Source organism: Helianthus annuus, chromosome 9, assembly GCF_002127325.2.
Source record: "Helianthus annuus cultivar XRQ/B chromosome 9, HanXRQr2.0-SUNRISE, whole genome shotgun sequence".
Lineage (NCBI taxonomy): Eukaryota > Viridiplantae > Streptophyta > Magnoliopsida > Asterales > Asteraceae > Helianthus > Helianthus annuus.
The window spans coordinates 169,496,531-169,524,499 of NC_035441.2; the positions used below are offsets into that span (position 1 = coordinate 169,496,531).

At 34.7% G+C, this 27,969-nt stretch overlaps 1 protein-coding gene across 1 annotated transcript; it reads right to left on the reverse strand.

Annotated features, from left to right (window-relative positions):
* Positions 1–6,711: 6,711 nt before the first annotated feature.
* On the reverse strand, positions 6,712–11,369 carry LOC110879490 (allene oxide synthase). Its single transcript, XM_022127948.2, has 2 exons — positions 10,496–11,369; positions 6,712–7,478 (listed from the first exon to the last, which is right to left on the reverse strand). The coding sequence occupies exons 1-2, from the start codon at positions 11,343–11,345 to the stop codon at positions 6,892–6,894; spliced, it is 1,437 nt and encodes a 478-aa protein (XP_021983640.1). The 5' UTR covers positions 11,346–11,369; the 3' UTR covers positions 6,712–6,891.
* Positions 11,370–27,969: the final 16,600 nt, after the last annotated feature.

Genomic DNA, 27,969 nt, shown 5'->3' on the forward strand with positions numbered 1-27,969 from the left:
TATTATCATTTTCGGGTTTCAACAAGTTTAAACCAATCAAAATTAGTGTTTAATCAAAGTAAAATTTAAGAAACCCTATTCACCTCTGCCCCCTCTAGTTTTCTACACATAGTTTTGGTCTAAGGCATTCAGATCGAGCAATCGACGTCGGTGGTTCTGTAAAAGGCACTGTGGGGAATGTCAAGGAAATATTTTTTTTGGCTGGATGCTTAGATATATCGAGCTCTGCTCAAGGAAATTTTTCTAGCACTATTCATCTGTAAATAAATAAGAAAAGCAAGGTTAGTGAAAGATATGTTCTAATTGATAACAATGTCTCTTGGTGTTGGAATTTGTGTAGAGGGCTAGAATTTGGGGTGGAGGCCCGTGAGCTGCAAAATCTCAGTTCCATAATGGTACATGTTAACATCAGGTCCACGAAGGATAGACGGAAATGGAGTGGGAGTAATGAGGACGAGTTCTCGGTCAAGATTCTCCATCTGAAATTTCATTGCATATATCTAAATCAAGACGAAATTGCAATGTGGATTAGGTATGTCCCGATCAAAACAACTTTTTTTCATATGGACAGATTAAATGAATAGATTACCAACTCGAGAGGCACTAGCCAAGCGAGGAGTAAATATCGATTCAACAACTTGTCCAAGGTGTGAAGCCGGAATAGAATCAGCTTATCATATCTTGATCTTTTACAGGTATGCTAAACTTGTATGGTCTATTATGTGGTCGTGGTGCAAACTTCCAACAAAATCGTACTAGTCGATCTCTTATTTACTTGTCCTTATAAATTAGTGGAGGTTAGCATTATTGCGTAAGAGAGTCCTAAGTGTTGGGGTAATTTCAGTTGTGGTGTTGTGTCGCTTTCATATGTTATCGCTTTCATATGCACGGATAGTCCCTGTGGTTTTGCAAAGTTTCACCTATAGTCCCCAGCTTTTGGAAATTACACTCATAGTCCCTGTGGTTTATGACATTGTTTCTCGGATAGTCCCTGGGTGTAACAGACGTTAATTACCAACGTTAAGTGTGGTCATGTGCTGAACATGTGAGGGTAATTTCGTCCATTATTGTATTAAACCCTCTTTCCACCTCATTAAAAGCATTGTCAGTTGCATTCCCTCCCATTTATCTCCCAACACACATTCTCTCTCTATCAGTGGCGATCATCTTCATCATTCCCAAAATTGACACCGATCAAACCCTAATCGTAATCAGCAATGGAAGACGATGATCCGCAAAACCCACGGAGACACAACACTTGGAGAATAAGGAGTCCAACTTAGGCGTTTGTAGCAGAAAAAGTCTATGGTAAGTATCCAAAAACCCTAACTTGATTATGTTAAAAAACCAAAATTTATGTTCTTTTTGTTGATTTATCAAACGAATAGGAGGCTATGACAACTTGTTCACTTTAAAAGTGTAGTATGGTGGTATTTTCACAAAGGTTCCACGGAGAAGATATGTTGATGGAAAGGTTAGCTATGTTGACTACTGCAACATAGATGAGTTTTCTGTGCATGAGATAGATTTTATGGTCAGGGACCTCAAGATTTATATCTCAGATGTTGAAATTTACTACCATTTTCATATACCTAGGCAAGATTTAGACATTGGTTTGACACCTTTAGGAAATGATGGGGATGTTTTGTGTTTAGGCAAATATGTTGCAGCAAACAAGGTTATAAGAATGTTTATAGAACATGGTTTTACTCGGATTCTAGATTACCTTAGCCCTCCAAAATCAACTTCTGTGGTTATTGAACAACTAGAAGATGCAGGGCCTAATATACCTAGAAAGAAGTTGAAGGTAGCAAAAAAATTAAGGTTTGGTAAGGGTTCTAGTGAACCAAATAGCAGAGTGGAAGTTAGTAACCAGAATGTAGAGGTCGGGCAGAATGGGATTGAAGATATTGACAAAAGAATGCAAGTTCAAGGTAATATGGTTAGTTTAGAGGGTAATGTGGGTAGTTTACAGGATAATGTGGGTACTTTAGAGGGTAATGTGGCTGATCATGATGGTGCAGGTGTTAATGATGTGGCTGGTGTCAATGAGGTCAATGTGGGTAGTGCTAAGGGCAATATGGTTAGTGAACAGGGTAATGTGTCTATAGTAGAGGGAAATGTGTGTATCAATGAGGGTAATGAGGGTACTGTCAATGAAGGTAACATTTATGAAGAATCATTCAATGGAGGGTTTTCATATGACATTGAAAATGCAGACTTCTCTACTGATTTTCCTGTTGACAATACAGATAATCAGCATGGTCATGAACCTGACAATGAGGTTGAGGCTGAATGTGAGCATGAGGGATTGTGTGATGGTGAGTCTGAATGTGAGCATGAGGGATCATGTGATGGTGAGTCTGAATGTGAGGAGGATGAGGACGATGACTCAGAAGATAGTGATTTTAGAGCAGACTTGGACTTTATGATGGAAGATGCTGCTGTTGATATGAGAGAGTACTATGAAAATGTTGACCATGGTGAGGAGTTTATGGGGCCTGTGAATGAATCTGTTGGTAACAATGATGGGAATGATAGTGATGACCCTTTTGCTGGTGAAAATTTAAATTATGATTCATTGGATATTCTAACAGAAGACTCAGAGGGGGAGTTAAGGTGTAGAAGGCGTAAGAAACTTAAAGAACTCAAAAGGAAAAAAAAGGTGAAAACACAACAGCAAAAGTGAGGTTCTATGTGGGTCAGATGTTTGGTACTGCCAAAGAGGCAAAAGACTTGATTAATAAACATGCTATTGAAACAAGGAGTGCAATATCTTTTATTAGAAATGATAAAAAAGGCTAAGGGTTGTATATGAAGGCAAGGTGCCTGTATTCACAACTGGGCTAATCAACACTGGACCAAACAGTGGGCCTAGCAATGGTAATACTAGTGGGCCAATCAACACTGGGCCAAACAGTGGACCTGGCTCAAGTGGCACAAGTGGGAAAAAAAGGGGATTGGGTTATGTAATGACAAGAAAAAAGCTAGGTTAAACAATGTCAGCTGTCCTTGGGTACTTTATCTTTCAAAGTTATATGAGGATGATGAAACTTGGGTTGTCAAAACCTACAAACCAGATCACAAGTGCTTGCAATCGAGAAAAATACAACCTTTCACTTCTACTTTTTTAGCTAAGCAACAGTGGGTTCTAAACCAGATAGAGTCAAACCCTAATATTCCTGTTAGAAGTATCCAAGAGGAGCTGGGGAGAAAATACGAACTTGGAGTCTCCAAAATGAAGGTAAAAGAGTTGGATCTATAAATCAACTTGTATGTTGATTAAGTTTTTCTAATGTATTTTTCTGCTGTAGGCATTTAGGGCAAAACTAAGGCATTGCAAGGGGATTTCAATGAACAATATTCAAGTCTCAGAGATTATGCTATGGAATTGATGAGGACCAATCCAGGTACAACTGTCAAATTTGCTGTTGAGCCTTGTGGTAACCCAAGTGCACCCACTAGGATCTTCAAAAGGGTGTATATATGTTTGGGTCCATTAAAACAAGGCTATAAAGAATGCAGACGGGATTTCTTGGGGTTGGATGGGGCATTCATGAAGGGCCCATATCCTGGGCAAATGTTGACTGCTGTTGGCCAGGATCCAAACTTTGGTATATATCCTTTGGCTTATGCCATTGTTGAGGCTGAGACAAAAGATTCATGGAGCTGGTTCTTAGAATGTCTTCGAGATGATTTAGATCTACCAAGAGAAGCAAACTACACCTTCATATCAGACCGCCAAAAGGTATGTTTCCATTTTTATATTGTGTGCTATTGTTTTCACATGCAAGGATCAAACATTGTGTTATATGTTTGTTACAACAGGGGATTATTCCAGCCATCCAAGTTGTGTTTCCTGCTGCAGAGCATAGATTTTGTTTAAGGCATATACACCAAAACATGAAGCAGCAGTGGAGAGGAAAGGCCTTCAAGGACTGTCTATGGGATGCTGCAACTTCCACAACAGTTCCAGATTTTGAATTGAAGATGCTTGAATTTAGAAACTATAACCAAGAAGCCTATGACTGGTTGGCAGCCATTCCTTCCATTTACTGGTCCAGGTCTCACTTTACAGGTATAACTTTGTATCTAAACTATCATATTTACAACTTTCCTGACACTGATCCATTAACAGGTAGGGCCAAGAATGATACTTTGTTGAACAACATGTGTGAATGCTTGAATGCATTAACTGTGGATGGGAGAGATAAGCCTATCATTTCAGCTTTAGAATATGTGAGGGAGTATTTGATGCAGAGAATTGTCAATGTCATCAGGGTATTAGGCAAGTGCAATGGTCCTCTTACCCCTCGTGCTACTGAAAGACTATCAGAAATTAAAAAAGAAGCAGTTAATTACAGTGTTAAGTGGGGTGGTGGGACCAAGTATCTGGTCAGTAGGAGGGTAACTTCTCAGTTTAGTGGTACTAGGCATTCACAGTATGTAGTTAATGTTGTGGAGAGGGTCTGTAGTTGTAGGGAATGGGAAGTATCAGGAATTCCTTGTAGACATGCTATTGCTGTAAACTGGGACATGGCTTTGAATGGGCAAGCTGTTGGTCCACCAGAGTCTTGGGTGCTTGATTGCTATTGGATGGACACATGGAAAAGGGTGTACACGCACAAAATTGAACCCATCAATGGTAGAGACTTGTGGCCAAAATCACCTTGTCCAACTACCTTAACCCCACCCTTGCACCACACACCAATTGGCAGACCTAAGAAAAAGAGGAGAAAAGATCAGGTTGAGTTGCAGGATGATGCTGAGAGGGCAGGACAAAGTTCACAAAGGAAGAAGAGGAAAAATGTCCAAGCTGATGCAAATGTTGAAGTGGACAATGGTGGAAAGTTAACAAGGAAGTGGAAAACAGTTACTTGCAAGAAATGTGGGGAGAAGGGTCACAACTCTAGGGGTTGTGGTAAACAGAAGAGGGGGAAACAAGTAAAGCAGGCCAAGAAAGGGAACAAGTCAAAGGAGGGGAACAATGTTTGAAGTCTATGTTAGTTTTTATGGTTTTTAAACTTTTGGCAGTCTTTTGGTTGTAATGGTAGCTTATATGCACTAGACTTTTGGATGTTTGGCAGTATTTTGGTTGTCTTTTGGTTGTAATGGTAGACTTGATGTTACGGATATTATGTTTGACATCCTTTAGACTTGATGACGTTCTTAGTTAAGTGTTATATTTCGCAGTATTTGGCACCATTTGTTTAGTTGATGTTATATTTGGTCATTTAAATGCACACTTGCACAGTTGAGTTATTATGGTCATTGATTCGTCCAACTACTCGCCTTTACTGCACATTTAATTTGCACAACTGATGTTATATTTGGTCATTTAAATGCACACTTGCACACCATTCATTTATTCGTCCAACTACTAGCCTTTACTGCACATTTAATTTGACCCATTCGTCATTTATTTGACCCATTTGCACCATGTCAAAACATTTGCACATTTCTGCACAATTTTGGTCATTTATTTGACCCATTTAAACCATGTCAAAACATTTGCACAATTTGGACATTTGTTTGACCATTTGCACACTACGACACAGTTTGGCACTTTGTTTGACCCATTTGCACAACATTTTTCAACCAAAACAGTTTTCATTTCATACTAAACAAATACATCAGTTACATTCAATTACATCAACCAGACATTATAATCAGCCCTAGAATCCCTAAAATGAACAACAACACAACAATGAGCTTGTTCTTCAGCCTATTCTTCCCATATAGTCGTGCAATCTCAAGTTCAAGTTGGTTTTTGTTTCTGAGTAACCCAGGTATGATACACACTGAACGACTGCACATTGGGGGGTCTACCCACCCAATGAATCGTCTGCATCCAACGTTCTGTACAACGAAATTGAAGATTAGAGAGATGGGAATGATGTAAATACAGATCAATTTCAGAAACTAACCATCTTAGTGCATGAGTAGAATCGTCGACCAGGGTTTAAATTAGTCCACGAAGTCAGAATCTTTGCTTCTTGTCCACAATTGCAAAGCACCATTTTTGTCGATCAGGATCAGGGTGTTGAACTCAGAACTGATTAAGATTCTGTTTGATGTAGGTTAGGGTTGGGGAAAATGATTCAGTGGGCTATAAAAAACAGGTGGAAGGAGGGTTTAATACAATAATGGACGAAATTACCCTCACATGTTCAGCACATGACCACACTTAATGTTGGTAATTAACGTCTGTTACACCCAGGGACTATCCGAGAAACAAAGTCATAAACCACAGGGACTATGAGTGTTATTTCCAAAAGCTGGGGACTACAGGTGAAACTTTGCAAAACCACAGGGACTATCCGTGCATTTTACTCCTAAAAATAATAATAAGTTTATAGGAAAGAACATTATTCTGAAACCATTTCGCATCATCCATAATTATTGTTAATGTGAATTCCCAACTTTGTTAGGATATGATCCTTGAGTCATCATGTTAAATTTGTTTATTAGTTCTTTATATATAGTTTCACTAAGTTTACATTAAGACGAATAACAGATCTTTAGATCATCTAGAGTTACAAATCTCCTTTCTGACACCTTTGATGGAATTGACTTGGATTGTAATGTAAGGACTGATTCACAAGGTAAATAGACTTCATTTTTATCGGTGCATGTTCAATTGTGAACCAATCATCAGTAAAACTTTGTTCATTTTTCAATTTTTTTTAAAACAATATTTTATTTCATGCTCTTAAAATGCCAAAGACAACACGTGATCACAGAATGAATAATACAAACAACCTTGATACTTGATCCTCACCTCTCAACACCCCAACCCTTTTTATCTCTTTATTTTATATTTATTGAAAATACAAAACAAACATGCATTTTACTAACGTGCCAGTAAATGGTAATTAGTTATCGATGCAATCATGTACTAGCTCTCTTCAGGGACGTAAGTGTAACAGCCGCACCCAACGCAGACTCGCCTATATCGACTTCAAAAGAGTCATATCGTCGGAAAAGTTCAATGACAAACAACCTCGTTATCAGCACGACAAAGTTCTTTCCAGCACATTGTTTATTTTCAAGTGTTGGACTCTCGGTCTCTGGCCCATTAGACCACATGACGTACTTTAACAACGCCTCGCCATCCCCAACGAACCTATCGGGGACAAATTCCTCAGGTCGGTCAAATACTTTTGGGTCCCTTGTTGCAAACGGTTGATACCCGAATAACATTTCGCCTTTTTTGACTTCGAAAGTCGCGTCATGTGACTCGATGGTAAAGTTGCTTTTGGCTTTTCCATATTGCGGAGGTACTGGTGGATCAATCCTGAGGGACTCATACACGACTGACTTCGTCAATGGCATCTGCTCGATTGCTTCCATCGTCACCTTACCATCGCCATACGATTTTATAGCACCTCTGATCTCTTCCGCTAGTTGAGTATGCAAACTCTCACCAGCAAGTCCGATCCATTTGAGTGTATTGGGGAAGAGAATCTTAACCCCACCTGTTCAAGCAAAAAAAAAAAGAAAAATTCAGTAATCCGAATTATTATTTCGCGAAAATAACCAAATTGGCCACCAAAAAAGTTGCATAATTGGCTATTTGACCTTTTTTTACCGGGTAGCTATTGACTTTTTGCTTGTCCTTTTTTCCTAACATGTTTTTTCTTGTTTTGAAATAATTCTAAGTTGATAAATATTACTTAAAAATAAGTTTTAATTATTTCAGCATTTTAAGTATTATAAAAAAATCAATTATATATACATATATATATACTAGGTTAGTTCCCCGTGTGTTACACGGGTTGAACAATCTAAACTATATAATAAATATTTCTTGTAAATGCAAACCAAAGATGGAGACATTTATATACCAAATTGATATAAATGAGTTAACATATTTGAGGGTATTCCCTATTCGTCAAACGAAATTTTAAATTAATGGTTAGATAATTTATTGAAGAGTAAATTGCCGTTTTTGTCCCTGAGTTTTTGTCCAAATTGTCATTTTAGTCTAAATAAGTTTTTTTTCTCTCCTCTGGGTCCCTGACTTTTCCTTTTACTTGCCATTTTGATCACATTGTCTAACTCAGTCTAAAAACCAGGTTATAATTAGGGGTATTTTTGGCATTAAATTATTATGAGGTTTATAAATTATGTTGTAAACTACCCCTGGTTATCACTACACAATAGATATGCCAAAAATACCCCTGGTTATAACCAGATTTTTAGACTGAGTTAGTCAATGTGATCAAAATGACAAGAAAATAGAAAAGTCATGGATCCAGGGGAGAAAAAAAAACTATTTGGACTAAAATGGCAATTTAGACCAAACCTCAGGGACTAAAATGGCAATTTACTCTTTATTAAAAAAATATGTTTCGTTAATAAAAAATTATGAATTTTTTTCTAGAAGAAATTAAATTAAAATTAAACTAAATAATAATTATCTATAAGAGATTAAACTAAATAATATTTAATATGAGAGTTATCTATAATTAATTAAAAGAGATTAATTAAACTAAATAATAGTTATCCATAAGATATGGCCTAATATGATGACAAGTGTCTCAAAATTGGTTTCTTTTATTATATATATAGATATAGATATATATATATAGGGGTTGGTTAACATACAATATTCCTTAACGTACGATGCGTACGAGATGAAATTAAACACGTTATAAAATTCAAAAAACTTAACCGCGCATGTTAAAAACCATAATCACGCATGTTGAAACCAATAATCACGCATGAACATAATCACACATGTACAAAGTCAGAAATCACGCATGCGGTAAAAAACCTAATCACGCATGTTATATTTTCACAGCATACGCAATGTACGTTAAGCAAAATTGTACAATACAATTTCACTATATATATATATATATATATATATAGGTTTAGGATCCTGTACAAAGTGCTTAATTTGTAAGAAGTGTAAGAAATATTCCTGGAATGACAAGTGTCCATCCTCTTAATTAATTCAAAAGGGTAGTTTTGTAATTGTACATTTTGTCATTTAATTCAAATATCAGCGAATTATATGGTAACCAGCGAATTATATGGTAACCGTCATCAATCTCCAAAAAATCAACGAATTTCTTCATACTTTATCATAAATAGATCTATAATCAGATTCATGGCGTGGTGTTTTAAAACAACTGGATAAATTGACTATGATGTTGGTCATGGTGTTTTATATAGAAGGTTGCTGGGGATTCCAGATAAAACACCATGACTTGAATCATGGCGTGGTGTTTTATCTGGTGACATTGTTCAGGGCATAGTGTTTTAAACATCTGGAGACAAAACACCACGCCATGAACAATGTATCCAGATAAAACACCACGGCATGAATAATGTCTCCAGATAAAACACCACACCATGAACAATGTCTCCAGATAAAACACCACGATATGAACAATGTCTCCAGATAAAACACCACGCCATGAATAATGTCTCATGATAAAACACCATGACTTGAATCATAGATGTTTTAAAACACCACACTATGAACAAGGTCTCCAGATAAAACACCATGTCTTGAATCCTAGTCTTGGTGTTTTAAAATCTGGGAATGTTTTGTATTTATAAAACACTACGCCACGAACAATGTCTCCAGATAAAACACCACGCCATCAACAATGTCTCCAGATAAAACACCATGACTTGAATCTGCGATTACGTTTTAAAAATCTGGGAATGTTTTAAAGTATGAAGAAATTCGCTGATTTTTTTTTGGAGATTGATGGCGGTTACATATAATTCGCTGATTTTTAGGAGTTTGATGGTTGTGTTTGAAACGGTTACCATATTTGAAAGAATGGAAAAGACACTATTGCCCTTCAATTTTACAAAAGCCCCTTCTAATTAAAACACAATTTACATTTTAATACCCTTTTGATCTCAACCATTAGATCAAAGATCCAATGGTTTAAAACACTTCTTACACTTTGGACACTTTTTACCATATCCCTACCCTATATATATATATATATATATATATATATATATATATATATATATAGTTTTCATAAGATTTTTATATTTTTTAAATTTTTAGAAGAATTAATAAATATCATTTTTAATTATTTTATTGTTGTGGTTTTTATGTTTTTGGCCCAAGATTTATTTTGCACCCTGGCGCAAGGAAAATTCATATATTCCTTACGTCAGGGGCGAACCTACCTTGTAACAAGGGGTAACCTCCGTGTCCCTTAACGCCTCGATGATAGTATAAATTTTAGAAAAAATTGACATTTTTTTTATTTCGTTATCATTTTTTTGTGAAACGTTGCTCTTTCAAGAATTTCTAGATCCGTCACTGCCTGACGTGACCATGTTTCTACAAAATTGACACTTGGTTATTAATTATTGAATAACTTAACTTTTTGGTAAAACAATATTTAGGTCCTTTTTTAGTACAAATTGACTTTTGTGAATCTTTAACCGGTTATCAATAAAATAAAAATTAACAGGTGGTAATATGAAATATGTGAATAACATGCTCGCTCACCAAAGGTGTTGAAGCAAACCGCGAACAAGATATTATGCAAAGCTTCATCTTTCGGAACCCCTAACGTTTCTGCTTGCTCGATAATCGGAGTGGCAACCGACTCAAAATAATTGTAAAGTTTATTGTAACTACTCTTTATCAGGAACGCAGGCAGTCGAAAAGTGTGTAGAAGAAGTTCCTCCAAGAACCACGGAAGTCCGAGGTCGAGTATCGGGCCAAGATTAAATAACACCCACGAGCTAATCAACGTTGGAGCACTCGTTCCTAGTTTTGTTTCTTCCGGGTTCGAGTTAAAATAAGCCCGGCCCAAAAACCGGAAAGCGGCTTGTTCACCAACGTCATTGAACTTAGCTTTACCGTTTTTGGCTAACTCGGTTTCAAGGCCTTGAAAGAGTTCGGTGTAAGTGGTTTCGAATTGAGGAATGACTCGGTCGCTTGAAGATTTAAGCATGAAAAACAGGAGGTTTTTAAGTTGAGCATGTCTAGGTTCGGATGGGTCGAGGTACGAGAGTACGCGGTATCCGCCTGTGAGTTTAGTGGACGGCATATAAGTTCCTGTGAACAAATCTTTCTTCTCGACTTTGGAAACATCAAACAATACGGGAAAGCTTTTGGCGTCAAGGAGGACAATGACTTTCGGATTGCTGCTTATGAAAGGGCCGGGTGGCATGTTGGCTCGGAAGACTGTGGATTGGTATTTCTGAAGGCGGGAGTGGAAGTACTCGTCTCGGCCACCTTTGCCGTAAAAATACTCCAACCGGTCTTTGATCGGTTGGAGAAATGGAATGCCGTATGAACCGGGGATGGTGCGGAGAGGGGCAGCCGGGGAAGTTTCAGATGATGAGTCCATGTTTTTGAGTGAGAGAAAATGGTGCGCTATATATTTTGTATGAATGAACTCAAGTGTATATATAGATGAGGACGGCCATTAGGTTACTTTATTTTTATTTTTTAGACTTTGTTTTCTACAAGGGAAAATTATAAAATAGTGAGTTTGATCAAAAGATTTTAAAAATTGACAATGGAAATTTAAGTTTCATCAAAGTAGTTAGTTTTTATTTTTCTCCAATTGTTTTTCCAGTAAGAAGTCGTCACATTATTTTTGCCGGCTGTGAGATAGATTAGGCCGTGGGGTATAGGGCGTGGGTTGGCTGAAAACGCCCAAGTCACTACCCTGGGGGCTTGGGTTGGGGCGTGGGTTTGGGGCGTGGCCCCAATAGCGTGGGTTTGAAGCCGGGTGTGGGGCGGGGTAGTAAATGACATGGCAGGCTCTCAATGGCCAAACCAAAATCATGCCCCTAAACCCAAGCCCCCAACCCAAGCCCCACCATACCCCTTGGGCGTGGGTTTGAGTGGTGGGGGACCTCCCATTCCACGTGTTAACAAATGCCCCAACTCAAGCCCCACCATACCCCATAGCCTTATAGATAAGACTTAGCCTATACTTTTAGTTGGGACGGCTATGAGCCTATGAAAGTGTCGGCTAAGCATGCTCCTTTGGATGTCGATTAAGGCTTAGCCCTCACTTTTGGGAAGGCTAAATTTCCATGTCTTGAATTTTGATGTTATGAAGAAGCGGATGTGTATATGCTACATAACTGTACTGATTACGTTTTTACTTGGATAAAGAGTAGTTATAATCCATATGATAAATCTTCCGTGATTTTGAATTCATAAGCAAAGCCCCACTTGTAAGATTAAATATATTTATTTTATATTTAATCTGGTAGCCATTATAATCATTTACATTATATGGATCAAAATATATAACAATCCTATTAAATAATTAGTTGGTAATTGTTGATGGGCCCAATTACCCTTATTAACTAATTAGGGTTTCCTCCTGGGTGCTTATATAAGGAGAATTATATGGAGGTTAAGGGGTTACTCAGTTACACAATCAGACACCCTATTAGCCATAACATCATAATGTTCGGCCTCCCTCTCCTACGGCCGATACCCTTTTCGGTTTTCTTAGCCACCATCATTAGATTGCACCCTAAGGAGGAACCAGACCAAAAACTGACAACTATGTCAAACACTATTGCTGCATCTACATCTGGATTCTCTGCTGACCTGTACCGATGCAATCAAAGGTATGTTTTCATGTTTTCCATTATGCCTAAAACAGAACTGACCAACATGTGGTATCAGAGCATATGTTGATTAGTCAGTTTTGTTTTCGTATCCATAATTCTGGGATTGAAACTTGGAAAACGGATTTTTTGTAACTTTAAAACGGTGACAGCCGGTTTCGAGTCATGAAGATCGACTCGAGATCTCTGTTTTCAGGAAAAAGGATTAATTATATGTTCACTCGATTTCAACTGGGTTATGTTTTGACCGAAATCTGTTTAGAAAAACTATTAAAATTCAGGTTTCGGGTTCCAGAATTTATGTTTTATGTTTTTTTTAGGGTTCATCATGTTCTTAGGAAAATTCGAAAATTCTATTATGTTTTGGAATGTTTTAGGATTAATGAGTGTTTTTTCCATGTTTGATCCAATTTTATTTTTTAAGTTTATTCGAAAACTGTTATTAGATAAACAGTTATAATTTTCGAAATATGCTGATAAAATTAGATCATCTTAAAACAGGAAATAATATCTCATAATCCCTTAGAATTCGAATTTTCAGTTATGCTTTCACATTCACAGCTGTTAACAGTAAGCTTCGAGATCATCAGATTACGACTCGAGACCATCAGTCTCGACTCGAGACCATAAGGTCTCGACTGGAAATCATCAGGTCCTTAAACCTTCACAACTCGAGACCAACAGATCTCGACTCGAGACCATAAGGTCTCGACTCGAAATCATAAGGGCTCAAAGGTCTACAACTCGAGACAAAGGTCTCCACTCGAGACCATAACGTCATAACTCGAGACCATAAGGTTGCGACTCGAGACCATAACGTCATAACTCGAGACCATAAGATTGCGACTTGAGACCGTGGTTGCGACTCGAGACCTCATCATGACTCGAGATCTCATAAGATATAGTAGTCAAGACCATGGTTCCGACTCGTGACAACAAGGTTGCGACTCGAGACCTCATCATGACTCGAGATCTCATAAGATATAGTAGTCAAGACCATGGTTCCGACTCGTGACAACAAGGTTGCGACTCGAGACCTCATGACTGACTCGAGATCTCATAACTCAGTCGAAACCTGACTCGAAACCTCATTATTTTAGGCTGTTAAATGTGAACTAAGATTTAGCTCGGGGCTCCGCCCCGAACCCCGTGCGGGGGCACGCTGTCCCCCTGCAACCCCCAGCGAACTCACCGCGGAGTTCGATCCGCGCTAACGGGTGGTTTGCTATTAAATGATTGGTTTTTGTAATTAATTAGTTAATTAATGAGGATCAAATAATGTTTTACAAAACCAAAATGGCTTAACTTGAATGAGCTTCTGATGTATCACTTCTGGCCAAAGCTGACTTGATACATCTACTTATCGTTCAAGTATTACGAAAGCCATGTTAAGTGTGCATCATAAACATGAATGTCTTAATATCTGGCCAAAGCTGATTTAATTCCTTCATAGATGGCATACTTAACAAGTGCATAACTAAAGTGATTGTCTCAATTTCTAGCCAAAGCTGATTTGTTACAACCACTTTGCACACATGCTTAAATGATTACACTTCTGGCCAAAGCTGTTTTGTATTCGTTTAAGTAGAACTTTAAGTAGTCTATTATTTTGATGTTAGTAATAGACATATCACAACCTCTTCACATAATGATCCTTATATTAATGATCCTCAATTAATTTTGTGATCATTTTGTCTGCCTTATTCTTCGTACCCATAATTTTACTCACTATAATTTTCTTCTATAAATTTATATCTCATCCACTCTAATTCCTAAATCTAATATGTTTTGCTTAAAGTTTCTATAAGAATTAGCTCTTAAATTAAATCCTTGATTATCTCTTAAGACACGATGATCCTATTGCTCTCTTCTGATAAAGCACTACAGAAGAAAAGTAGAGCATGATGAATAGGACAAATCAAACATGATGTCTCTTATGATAATCAAGAACTCTGTAACATAAGTGCTGTCACTAAAAGGTTATTCCAGATTAGTTTTTTCCTAAGACTAATCTATAATTGTGGAATAATCACAAGAACTCCTAAAGTGCATGTCTTCAGTTAAAATTATAAATTATAAGGTTAAGTGGTATATGTGAATACATTATAATGTACAATACCATGACCCATAAAGTTAAGGGCTTACACATGGAAATAAGTATATTTTTCCAGCACATTACATACTAAGATTTTCACTTGTACAATTTGATGCCTTATAAATCAACTATAACACTCAAAAATACCAAAGTATAACGAGTGTGTTGATAAGCAACATATGTACATAGAAATAAATGTTTGAAACTGGAAAGTAAGATGTTATTCACCTTACAACCACTAAAACCTTAAGAGAGGATTGTTCTAAGGTCCATAGACAAATTACAAGTGCTAATCCCAACGTTAAGGTTCTTCAAGGGAAAATCTCACTGCATAATTATGTCATTAGACTAGGCATAAGCAACGAGACTATCCATTATTCTAAAGAACAGTTGGATAAATTAATTAGATAGTAACTTACTAATGATATTTAAGTCTGATAATTTTAATATTCCAATTAACACATGATTAGTTGACTCTAGTTCCATACGTTTCCTTACCAGAACTCGACAAATAACTAACATGAGAGTTAGTGACAAAATTAAATGTTAAGACTATAAGAACCATAATGAACAGTCTTCCAACAACGCTTTTCGATACCTTATATATTCTAAAGATTAATCAGAATATAGTATCATAATTAAGCAATGTTATGAAGGTTGTGAGGTTTGCATAGTCAACATAAAGTCACACTTATCTTAAACTCTCCTCTTATTTGTTCTAAATATCTGGATAGAAACATTACTAAAATGAAACTAGATGATACCTTATTTTTTTCACAACTTTTGTCATCATGCTAATGAGAATTTGACAAAAGGAAAATGAGACTTATAAATTTCATCCATTAGAACCAAAATTCATGAGAAATCATAACATGGTTAATGAGGATGATTTTTTCATCTAATCTCATTTTAAGTGATTTTAAATCATGATGTTAAAGCCCTAAAATATGACTTGGCTTAAGGAATAAGCATGGGTCCATCGTAAGTCATTTATTGACATTCGTGGAACTTATTTCAAATGGAATATTCAGACATAATTCATTTATCATTTGAAAGACTATCAACTTATATCTAACTTTTGTCGCATATGGCACACGGTCTTAGAAGAACTCTATTCATATATGTAGTTAATAAGATTTCTATTAAATATGTCCCTAAAGTTTCTTATGATATCTAGACATTAAAGAAATCAAATAAAGTCTAACGTATATGTGATAGGTTCCCACGTCACGTAGCTTATTGAAACTTCTCTTGTAGCATTCTAGAGATATTAAAGATCAGTGGGAGCATTAAGTGTCTTAATAATAACTTGCAATAGTTGCAAGAGGTGGGGAGTGAAAATTTTAAATTTACATCTCTTGTACAAGACATCGCTCCATCACGACACCGTTCTATCAAACCTTATCTCCTTAAAATCTAATGCTACACTTACAAAAGTTTCATTGTTGCTTAATTGTGGGCACACTTAGATTTCTTACCTAAACTAACATAATCCTCAACAAGAGAAATCACAACGACTAATGTCATTAATTTGTTTTCTCTATTAGATTTTTGTTGGTCGTTACACATTGACCCTATGCATGCTGAGTTCCTAAAGATTTCTAAGCTCGGTGGGAGCAGTCAAAGTCCTTATCATGATTTGCAAGGAATACAAGAGGCGGGGGGAAGAGTGCCATTAAATTTCACTCCGAATTTAACTCCGATTACACCTCTTGTATACCATACTGCACCAACCCTTACATATATATTTACAAACTTAGAATGAAAATGATAGCAACCTAACCAAGAGCTAATCCATAAAACAGAAACTTCTAATGAACCCAATAATCAACTCAGGAGGTCATCTAGGTTTAAAAGCCTACTAACTTTGATGATTACATAACCTCCCTAACTAAAGTTGAAATGGATTTTGGAAATGTTTAATGATCCTATCTCTTAAAATCAAGCCATTAGCGTAAATCAATCATCTGAATGGAATAAAACAGTTTTCTACTGATTTTATGTGTTCGTATAACGTTTGGGATTTGATTGAATTACCTACGAGTATTCATAACTAAACCAAATCCTGATATAAGCTTTAAGACACTAAGAAGCATGATTGATTGTCAAAGGTTATACTTAGGAAGAGATAAATTATCAAAGATTTCTTTAAGGATCATCACTGTTATAGTAGCTTATAATGGTTTAAAGCTACATTAGATGAACATTAAAAACAATTTTTCCTAACAAATGGCTGACACATTTACATGTTCATTAGATAACAACCTAAAGTTTCAAACTGAAGGTCAAAGAACACTTTATTTGTAAGCCAATAAAATCCATGTATGGGTTAATGCAAACATTATAATGTGATGAAATCTTAACATAATTATTTCCATCGACAATCAAGTGGATTAATGTACCTACCTCAAGATGAGTGGGAGCAACTAAAATGAACTTGTCAATATAGATGACGTTCTTTTGACAAGTATATGTTACATAAGTCAAAGCATTGTTAACACAAACTTTGATATAATAGATCTCAGAGATGTCTCTTATGTAATAGATATCATAACGTACCGAGATAGACCCAATGGGACAATAGTTTCGTTCTATAAGTTTAACGTTAAATGGGTCCTTACATATGTAACAAAATACTGCTCTCCTTTAGAGGATAATAGGATAAATGAGATTATTTCCTTACGCTTCATTAATTGGAAGCCTTATGTAAGTTTAAGTCTATACTCGTTTAGATATTACTCACATTGCAACACACTAGATATGTCTAGATTAATGTGAAGCATCTAATGGAGTATTACAATATCTTTAAAGGAAACGAGAAGCTATAATTTGAAGAAGAAGTGAGAATTAAAACCGGTTTATTACTCTAACTTTGAGATATAAAGATGACAAAATGTAATTTGGGGTATATCTTTATGTCAGCAGACAAAACCTATTTCATGGAGGAGTCATAATGCACTGATATTAACAACCTAAGTTATAACGACATAATATAGTCACTAAATGTTGTTGGAAATTTATCAGTGGACTCATAAGTTTATTAACTCCATATAATTAATGTTTTGAAGAATTAGTGTGATAAAGTCAGCTACCATAACTCCTTGAACAGTAACAGTTCAAGAGGTGTTGCATTAAGTTTCGATACGCAATTAATTATTCGTTTATGAACGAATTGAGGAAACTAAGTTTTGTATCGAATACATTCATGATATGCTTAAGGATCCTATAACTGAAGGGCTATTACCCATAAGTCTTATTAGGAGAGCTCATAGACGGGTATTAATTAATGGCCATGTGCAATTGCATATCGTACTATGAATGACTAAGTATTAGTTAATTTTCCTCATCAGTTTGATTTTGTATGTCTCTAAGAATATGTCAAGCTAGCATAATGGCATATAGACAAATATAGTTACAAATCAAACAAAGGGCTTACGCGTATTTTGATCATAACGATTAGGTTTTAAATTAAGGCTATAGTATGATTAATGGGGGTCCTGAGTCGCATAATGATTTAACGGCTGTATTTCTCTGCTATAGTACTTGTTTAAGGCTAAAATGAGTGTTAACTCCTGATCAGGCTTATCTAATACTCATAGTAAATGATTACTCGGCTAAGTGGGAGAATGTAAGATTAAATATATTTATTTTATATTTAATCTGGTAGCCATTATAATCATTTACATTATATGGATCAAAATATATAACAATCCTATTAAATAATTAGTTGGTAATTGTTGATGGGCCCAATTACCCTTATTAACTAATTAGGGTTTCCTCCTGGGTGCTTATATAAGGAGAATTATATGGAGGTTAAGGGGTTACTCAGTTACACAATCAGACACCCTATTAGCCATAACATCATAATGTTCGGCCTCCCTCTCCTACGGCCGATACCCTTTTCGGTTTTCTTAGCCACCATCATTAGATTGCACCCTAAGGAGGAACCAGACCAAAAACTGACAACTATGTCAAACACTATTGCTGCATCTACATCTGGATTCTCTGCTGACCTGTACCGATGCAATCAAAGGTATGTTTTCATGTTTTCCATTATGCCTAAAACAGAACTGACCAACACCACTTTATATATTATCAGTGTTTCGTGGTGTTGTTGGTTGTAGGTTAAACGAGAACTAGTCTTAAGTTTTCTGCGTTGTGATGAGGGCGTAAAACCATACCAAATAACACTAATGTCATGCAATCGCCATAACAAAATGTTGAGCACAATGGATAATAGAACAAAAAAACACAATGGACAAACAGAGTGATAGTACCGTAATGAACCTAAGCGATACCAACCAAAAACGAATTCTCATCGTATCGCGCGGGGAGATCCCCGCTAGTTGTTAACATTTATAAGAGGGATACGTCTGTGCGGGAAAACTTACATTGTGGTGATATTTTTTTTCCCAACAACTCCCAAGTTTACCAAGACAACAGCCTCACTATGCAACAATACTATTTAATTAAGAGTGTATTAGGTTCAACTATGCACCTGCCAATTTTACACCTGATCATCAAAATCATATTTTCATATATTCGTTTATAAATACAGCATAAATGAATTATGATCGAATGTTAGTGTATTAAATGGCAAATACAGCTATTATGAATTCTTACTTTAGTGCATTTATCAGTGAATACATTATGTAGATCTCACCATGCACTACATGTGGAAAAGAAAAAACTAGGTTTAAACGTATAAAGAATAGAACAAAACAGTTTATGGGATAAAATTTATCCCATGTAGAAGTTGGTATCTTTAACCCTTAAAAAAGAAAAAGAGTAGTGGTATGATCTTTCAAAGTGGAGCGAAACGGTTTAAAGCACCTTAGAACACAATTAATAGAATTATAAATCTGATGAAATGCGAAGAAAATTGATTCCTGTTGCCAGACACGGCGATCTATTTAACTTGTTTGGTTATCTTTCAAAAATTTTCCGACTGTGTGTTATTTTTGAATTAAGAAAATATGAGATACTATTTAATAATATATTTTATGTGTTCTTGAAAATGCCAATTTTACCGACAGTGTGTTATTTTTAAATTAAAAAATATGAGATTTTTTGCATGTTCTTGCAATTCCAGTACAACAATTATTAATGAGTGAATGAATAATACACACATACATACAAACAAACTTGATAATCACCTCCCACACCCCTGCCCATCGCTTTTTATCTCCTTTTTGTACATATTAGAACAATCAAACAAGCAATTTTCTGCGATCTGTACCAAGCAATTTAAAAAAAAAAATTATCATCCTCGAAGCAGTCGCCCATCAACATTCCTAGGTTTTTTTTAATTCTTCTTTAATATCATATGTCTCTTTCTAAAGTTAAAAGTGTTACAATTCTTTTAAATATAAAAATATTAATGTATCATAATACTCTTAGAACACGATTTTATAAAAGTAACGTATTTTATGACAGATAAGGATACATATCAATTGGTATTCATCCTCATTTTATGACATAGAACATAGAAGGATTATGACATAGCATATTCCTTGGTATTCATCCTCCCCCACTGTCTTCATATTTTCCATCACATGGTTACATAAGTTGCAAGGCGCTCTCTAGTCGGTCAACTAAGAAGTTGAGTATTCAGTATAGGCGGAGAGTACTCGGGGTATAGTCGGACATGTAAAATTATAAACAAACTAGTTTTCGGGAAATAATATATATGTAAAATATCATAAGTTTACTAATATTTATAACAAAATACGTTAATATCAATATAAATAAAAGGTACTGTAGGAAATGGGTCACAATTGTAATAAAAATATATAAATAAATATAAAATTGTAAAGATACTCTCTTTACATATTATTTGGGAAATTGTAGTACCCGTACCGTGTACAAATCCATACAAAATTAAATATGAAATACAACATATTTAAATAATTCGATTCAAATCGTTGTCTTTGACAAGAGCTTGAGAAGCGTCTTCTTGTATAATTTCTGCCACGAGAACTTGAACCGCGTCTCCTTGTGAGATCCTTCTTGGCTGCAAAGATGAACAAACTGATGTTGACGGTTGTGGCTGAGGCACGTGTTCAACACGCTTCCCTTAAAACAGATTTCGCGCCTCTACTAAAGACGACGCGTCTGTCTCCCAGGGTACAACAGCCGAAGCAGTTTGTACTGCCGGAGAAGGCCACGCGCCCGAGGTTACACCGGATAAAAACATAGTGTTAGACCTTTTGGAAATTAAGAATAGAATTGTAGTTGAATCATGTAGAGAAACTTATCTCTATATATTCCCAACATATGGGTCAAGTATTTCTTCTTCAAGAACTCTTCATGCATAACTTTATGTCTTCTACTTGTATTCTTCCTCTTGTAGTTTTATATATATCAACTTCTCAAGTTAGGCACATAGCCTACTTTTAATACAAAATACATGGGTAGAGATAACTCTCACTTAATTAGAGATTTATTAGAGACATAAACTCTAATAAAAACTAATAAGTTGACATAAAAACTCTACTTAAGAGTTTATGTTACATATGAAGAGTCTACTACTTAATTAGAGATTTATTAGAGACATAAACTCTAATAAACACTAATAAATTGACATAAATCTCTACTTAAGAGTTTATGTTTCATATGAATAATCTAGTAAATAATTATAATTTTATTAAATTATAATCTCACTAAATTAATATCCATTCATAATATCTAAATTTCTAACAATCCCCCACATGAATGGAGATTGATCAAAACACATAAAGTTTCCAATGGAACCTCGACAGTTGAGTATTGCCGGATAAGTAGGTGTCCCTTTGAACTTTCCGTTGTGAAGCATACTTAGCCTCCTAGCGGTTTGTAGACACGATGTCCTTGAACAAACCCCCATTTGTGTAGGCGACAATACACTTCACACAATACTCTCCTTAGCCGGGTCATCCCCTCATAGTCGTGTCCAATAATGGTCGTGGAACACTTTCCTGGTTCTGCGAGAGCTCTAGGAATTGTGCCCCCAATTCCATTCGAAGCGACCCCACTTCTCTCTAACATAGGTGATTCTCCTTAAATCATTAAAAGCAGCGTCGTTATCATGATTACGCAAAATCATTTACCACATAATATGCTTAGCCTCACAATTTGTCACTAAAGTTTATAGGAATGAACTAGGACGTATTTAAACACCCTTTTATCGTTTAGGGAGTATATATAACAATATATACTAGCTTATGCATATCAGCTATGCCCCCATAGTGACCACCCTTAGGTATATGAATTCGTTGTCCTATTGAACTTAGATCTTGGGATCTCCAGTCAGCTAAGTTAGGTTTCCTTCACACACCCTTTTTCCATGGGCTTTAGTCTCATTCCACAACTTGATCTCTAATAAACTCTCAGGTTGTTGGATCCATAACATTATATTTGTCTTTGACAAGTCACTGAAGATAACTTTGCAATTGAGATCAATTGTCATGACGTGTTCGTAACTCGAAAGTTAACATTGCCTATTGTCAACTTCTAAGACTATAACCTCAGTGGCCACCTGAATCTGGTTATAATATTTGTCTTAGAATGATACATTTATTATATAAGGCAAACACATCTCCATTATGCAGTACGACATTTGTGTCCTCCACTTAGTCGTCTGTTTGCAATGATAGATTGGATTACAAAATACTTATTGCCAAAATTTTATGGTACAAATGCAAGACACCCCCACATTTAAGTGTTATTGGATAACATCTAGATGGGTTAATGAGAACCATTTCTATATACCCATATAGGGTTGTTTCTTAAATGGATCTTCCCCCACATTTCTTGCCATTTGATTCAACTCATATTGCATTAGCTTACATAAGCTTCCGAGCTAAGCAAAGCAACACATGCCATTGGCATAAGTTTGTCACCAACTTAGAATAATTCTAATTTAACATCTAGAATAAGCTTAGACAATGAGTTCTCCTCATTAGCTTTTCGAACAAACTCTTAAAATGTTACATGCCTTTTTCTTATAATGAATGAAAATTCTCCCTCAACTTTGTCTATACACAAATTCTTTTTGTGTTCATACACATTTGAATGTTTAGAGTTAATTAGTCTCCGTCAAGACCCACAATTAACCAAGTACTAGTCTAGCATGCTTTAGACTACAATACTTTAGCATGTGAACAGAAGATGCATCATTCTGATTCTTCACAGCCCTAAGGATATCATAATATCACTTTGCAACATTCATCCCTTGTTAAGACAAAATAGTGAGACTTATTCATAATCCTAAAACAACAATATTTAGGAAGGTCTCACAAATTATTGTATATAGCACATAGCTAAATTTTATCATTCATTTAAGGAACATAACTTGTTTACCTTTGATCTCCAACAATCTACCATTGACTCATAAGTACTTAAACATAAGTCTTAATCCAAATCACTTGGTGAACACATTCATCACCAACAAGATGAATGTTTCTTGTCTACAATCACTATTATGTGTGAGATAGAGTTAACTAGATCGACACTCAACAACATGGCATTCATAATTTTGCCATAAGTGATTTGCACACATCTATTGTTATTCATTAGGAGATATGTATATTTAGGATGCTCTCCCAAATGAATGTAAAATCTCCATATAGATCTAACAATAATCAAGTGGTAGACGCATCTACTTATAAATCTCGCAAGATTTATTAAAGGTATACAATAACATATAGTACTTTTACTTTCATATGTTAGAATTCACACTTGTGAATTTTTTTTTTCAATGACTTCTAATGAAGTATGTCACATGAATGTCGTTAGTGTATTTCATCTCAATACACTCACTACGTTCTTTCATTACTCATTCATGATTTGGTTATACATTTGATGTTTCATCTTTGACTTTTAGTCAATGTAACAACTCTCAAGTTGTTTATGTCCACGTATTTTCATGTACTATCCGTTTAAAACCATATTCTTTTAAACAATGTATAACCGACGTTATAATTATTTTCCACAAAAATAATTTATACGTCACAACCATTAGTGATTTATTTCTTTGTAAAACATTGCATGTGTTATCCGAAGATATTGAACACAAAACAATAAAATACATTGGAAACTAAATCATAAATGTCAATCACTTTTGAAATTTAAGCGGAAGCATAGACAATATGTAGACATCAAATAGCAAAGTGCTTTTATCTTCAACACTTTATAATCTGACTGAAATCTTCTCAACAATATCGTCCCATGGCATGTCTTGAGGTACTCCCTCAATAAGACTCCATGCACTTGTAAGTACAAGTTCCCCATTTCATCTTGAAACTTTAAACTTGGACAATTATGCTTAAAACAACACCAAGTTGTTACAAATACTACATTTAAGCAGTAAACTTGAATAATTAAATTTGTTCACAACAATATCAACTTGTTTTTCACCAAATAACATTTTCTAACAAGCATGTTAGATAAAAAAATGTTATAATAAGCACATTATAGAATCGAACGTTTACATAAAACGTTTTCCAAAGATATAGTTTATAAAATAAACAATTTCTCATCATTTTTAATGCACATATAGGTAATTAAATGTTTACATAAAACATTTATGTTCATTATGAACAATTTCTAACCTTGTATTCGTGATACACATTTTCTAACACATGTGTTAGAAATTTAGGTCATTTTATATATATAAAACATGACCAAATTAAGGCATTACATGTCATCATTAAAACTCATCAAATGTCATCAATAAAACTCTACTCAAGAGTTTCACATATGAAGAGTTAAGAGTCTTAATAATTATAGACTTAAACTCTAATAAAACTCATCAAATGTCATCATTAAAACTCTACTCAAGAGTTTCACCTTAAGAAGAGTTAAGAGTCTCAATAATTATATATTTAAACTCTAATAAAACCCATCAATGCCATCATTAAAACTCTACTCAAGAGTTTCACCATATGAAGAGTTTAATTAGTAATTAAAATTTCACTCAAATAGATTTAGAAATCACAAATTAAGATTGGTGATAAATCCCACACAACTACACCATCACTTTATGGTGATTTGAATCTTGAAGCCAATCAAACATCAACTTCAATGTATAACCTTTTGTTTCTAAACCATACAAAGAATAAAATAAGCGTTTATATTCATTAAAATCAATGCTACAACAAATTACTTATATCAAATGATTACATAAAACATTTCAAAGCATTTGTATTTAACCATTTTTAACAATCATGTTAAAATGAAAGAAATTCTAACGCGCACGTTAGAAATATTAACATTTCCACAAAATGTTAATTCGACCTGCTATAAACACATATATGGTTTAAATAAATAAGCCATTTCCAACACACACGTTAGAAAATAAACAATTAAAAAATTGTCCAAACTAACACTTTCCATGAATGTTTCTAACACACATGTTAGAATATAAATGATTACAAAAATCATTTTCAAATTTAACAGTTTTATAAACAGTTTCTAACATTTTTGTTGGAAGTAAAAAATTACAAAATTGTTATAAAGCTTATCAATAAATAAATTATAACAAGCTCGTTAGAAATAAACGATTACAAAAACCGTCATAAAACGATTACAAAAACCGTCATAAAACTTATTAGTTTGTATAAATAACCCAATTCTAACACGCTCGTGTAGAAATAAATGATTACAAAAATCATTATAAGGCTTATTAGTTTATATAAAATAAACTTATTTTAAACACTCATTTTTTAAACCATATTATATAAATAATATGATCATTTCTAACAAGCATGTTAGAACATTAAACGTTTACAAAAAACGTATTGCTTATAAAAATAAAGCCGGTCTAACGCACACGTTAGAGAAATTAACGTTAACAAAAAACGTATGGTTTACACTATTAAACCCATCTAACACAAAGTTAGAAAAATTAACGATTTCCAAAATCGTTTCAAAACCAAACGTTTGAACCAAAACTGTTCGTTTTGTACCACGGTATAGGATTTAAGATTGTATCTCAATCTCAATAAATCCAAACACAACAAGTTGTACTACTAACATATTTCCCAAAAAAAAAAAAATTATAAGATCATAATCTCTAAAAACTATTTTTTTTTTTATTATAAATTTTTTCGTGAACCCAAAATCCTTATAAATAAGGTTTTAAGATTGTAGCCACAATCTCACGAAATCTGTTTTAAGTTTGTAGGAAATGGGTCACAATTGTAATAAAAATATATAAATAAATATAAAATTGTAAAGATACTCTCTTTACATATTATTTGGGAAATTGTAGTACCCGTACCGTGTACAAATCCATACAAAATTAAATATGAAATACAACATATTTAAATAATTCGATTCAAATCGTTGTCTTTGACAAGAGCTTGAGAAGCGTCTTCTTGTATAATTTCTGCCACGAGAACTTGAACCGCGTCTCCTTGTGAGATCCTTCTTGGCTGCAAAGATGAACAAACTGATGTTGACGGTTGTGGCTGAGGCACGTGTTCAACACGCTTCCCTTAAAACAGATTTCGCGCCTCTACTAAAGACGACGCGTCTGTCTCCCAGGGTACAACAGCCGAAGCAGTTTGTACTGCCGGAGAAGGCCACGCGCCCGAGGTTACACCGGATAAAAACATAGTGTTAGACCTTTTGGAAATTAAGAATAGAATTGTAGTTGAATCATGTAGAGAAACTTATCTCTATATATTCCCAACATATGGGTCAAGTATTTCTTCTTCAAGAACTCTTCATGCATAACTTTATGTCTTCTACTTGTATTCTTCCTCTTGTAGTTTTATATATATCAACTTCTCAAGTTAGGCACATAGCCTACTTTTAATACAAAATACATGGGTAGAGATAACTCTCACTTAATTAGAGATTTATTAGAGACATAAACTCTAATAAAAACTAATAAGTTGACATAAAAACTCTACTTAAGAGTTTATGTTACATATGAAGAGTCTACTACTTAATTAGAGATTTATTAGAGACATAAACTCTAATAAACACTAATAAATTGACATAAATCTCTACTTAAGAGTTTATGTTTCATATGAATAATCTAGTAAATAATTATAATTTTATTAAATTATAATCTCACTAAATTAATATCCATTCATAATATCTAAATTTCTAACAGGTACATGTTCAAAAAGTAAAGTATTTCAAAAATTGATATTCTTGCCATTGAAAATGATATTCATTCCTTTAAAAATGGCATTCATATTTTAATACGATAGGCATAAGAATTATGTTTTATTTTTTTTAAGTCAAACTCAGTCCGAGTTGACCTACTAGATCCTATTCTGATTAAGATTGACCATCTTTGATCAATTCTGAGTAATTAGGCGGAGTTGAAAAAAGTCGTATCAGCAGCCTACCTTATTGCAATTACTTGGTGAGTACCCGGCCTCCAAAAACCTTGTTTTACAACATTAGTTTACACATCTTTGATCCATAACATAGGGATTTCATTCATTCAACATATAGGTTTGCCACTTGGTGGATGGATTTGGATCGTGAGGGTTAGGATTGGAAGTGGGTTTACGAATGTAACGAATGGATAATGATCCATAGGTTTATGCTAGGGTTTGAGATTTTGTGAGTTTTGGCTCGTTTAGAGTAAGGGTCTTGATTTGTAGGGAGCTAAAGGAGGTGGTTTGTAACAACATATGGATTATAGTGGCAGTGGAAGGATTACAGAAATAGTAGTAATGAAAGGTAGGCGGTGGAGATAAAAGTGTAGCAGTAGATAACGACACTGATGTAGTTGACGATAATGGTGATACATTAGCAAACTATCAATACAAACAAATGACTTTAATCAACATAAAGATCCGTTGCTCTGTGAGAATCACGAGAACCAAATAAACATATGTACATAACGCTTCAATATAAATGATAAATTGAATTCACATGTATTCTAGTTAATCTATAATTTTAAATAGTGAATAGTAAAAATGTCAAATAATTTCTCGGCAGTTTTTAACAATTTTTTTGTTTTGAAATGAACAGTCTCTCTCTCTCTCTCTCTCTCTTTTTTTTTTTTTTTTTTTTTTTGCCTCTTTAAGACTGGAGGGTGTGTGATAAAGTCATTAGGGGTTTTATCACGTCACGTCAGATCTACGTCAAACAGGGGACGTTAAGGCCTTTTCCCTTAACTTGCAAGGTGTGTGATAAAGCCTCTTATTAAACAAAATTAAAAAAAAATATTTGATGAAATAATATGGGCCCCACATGCACATAACCTTCTTCCTTGTTACCATGGTGGTAGACTGTAACGCCCTAACACGTTTTAACCTAAGATTTGCAGCGGAAAA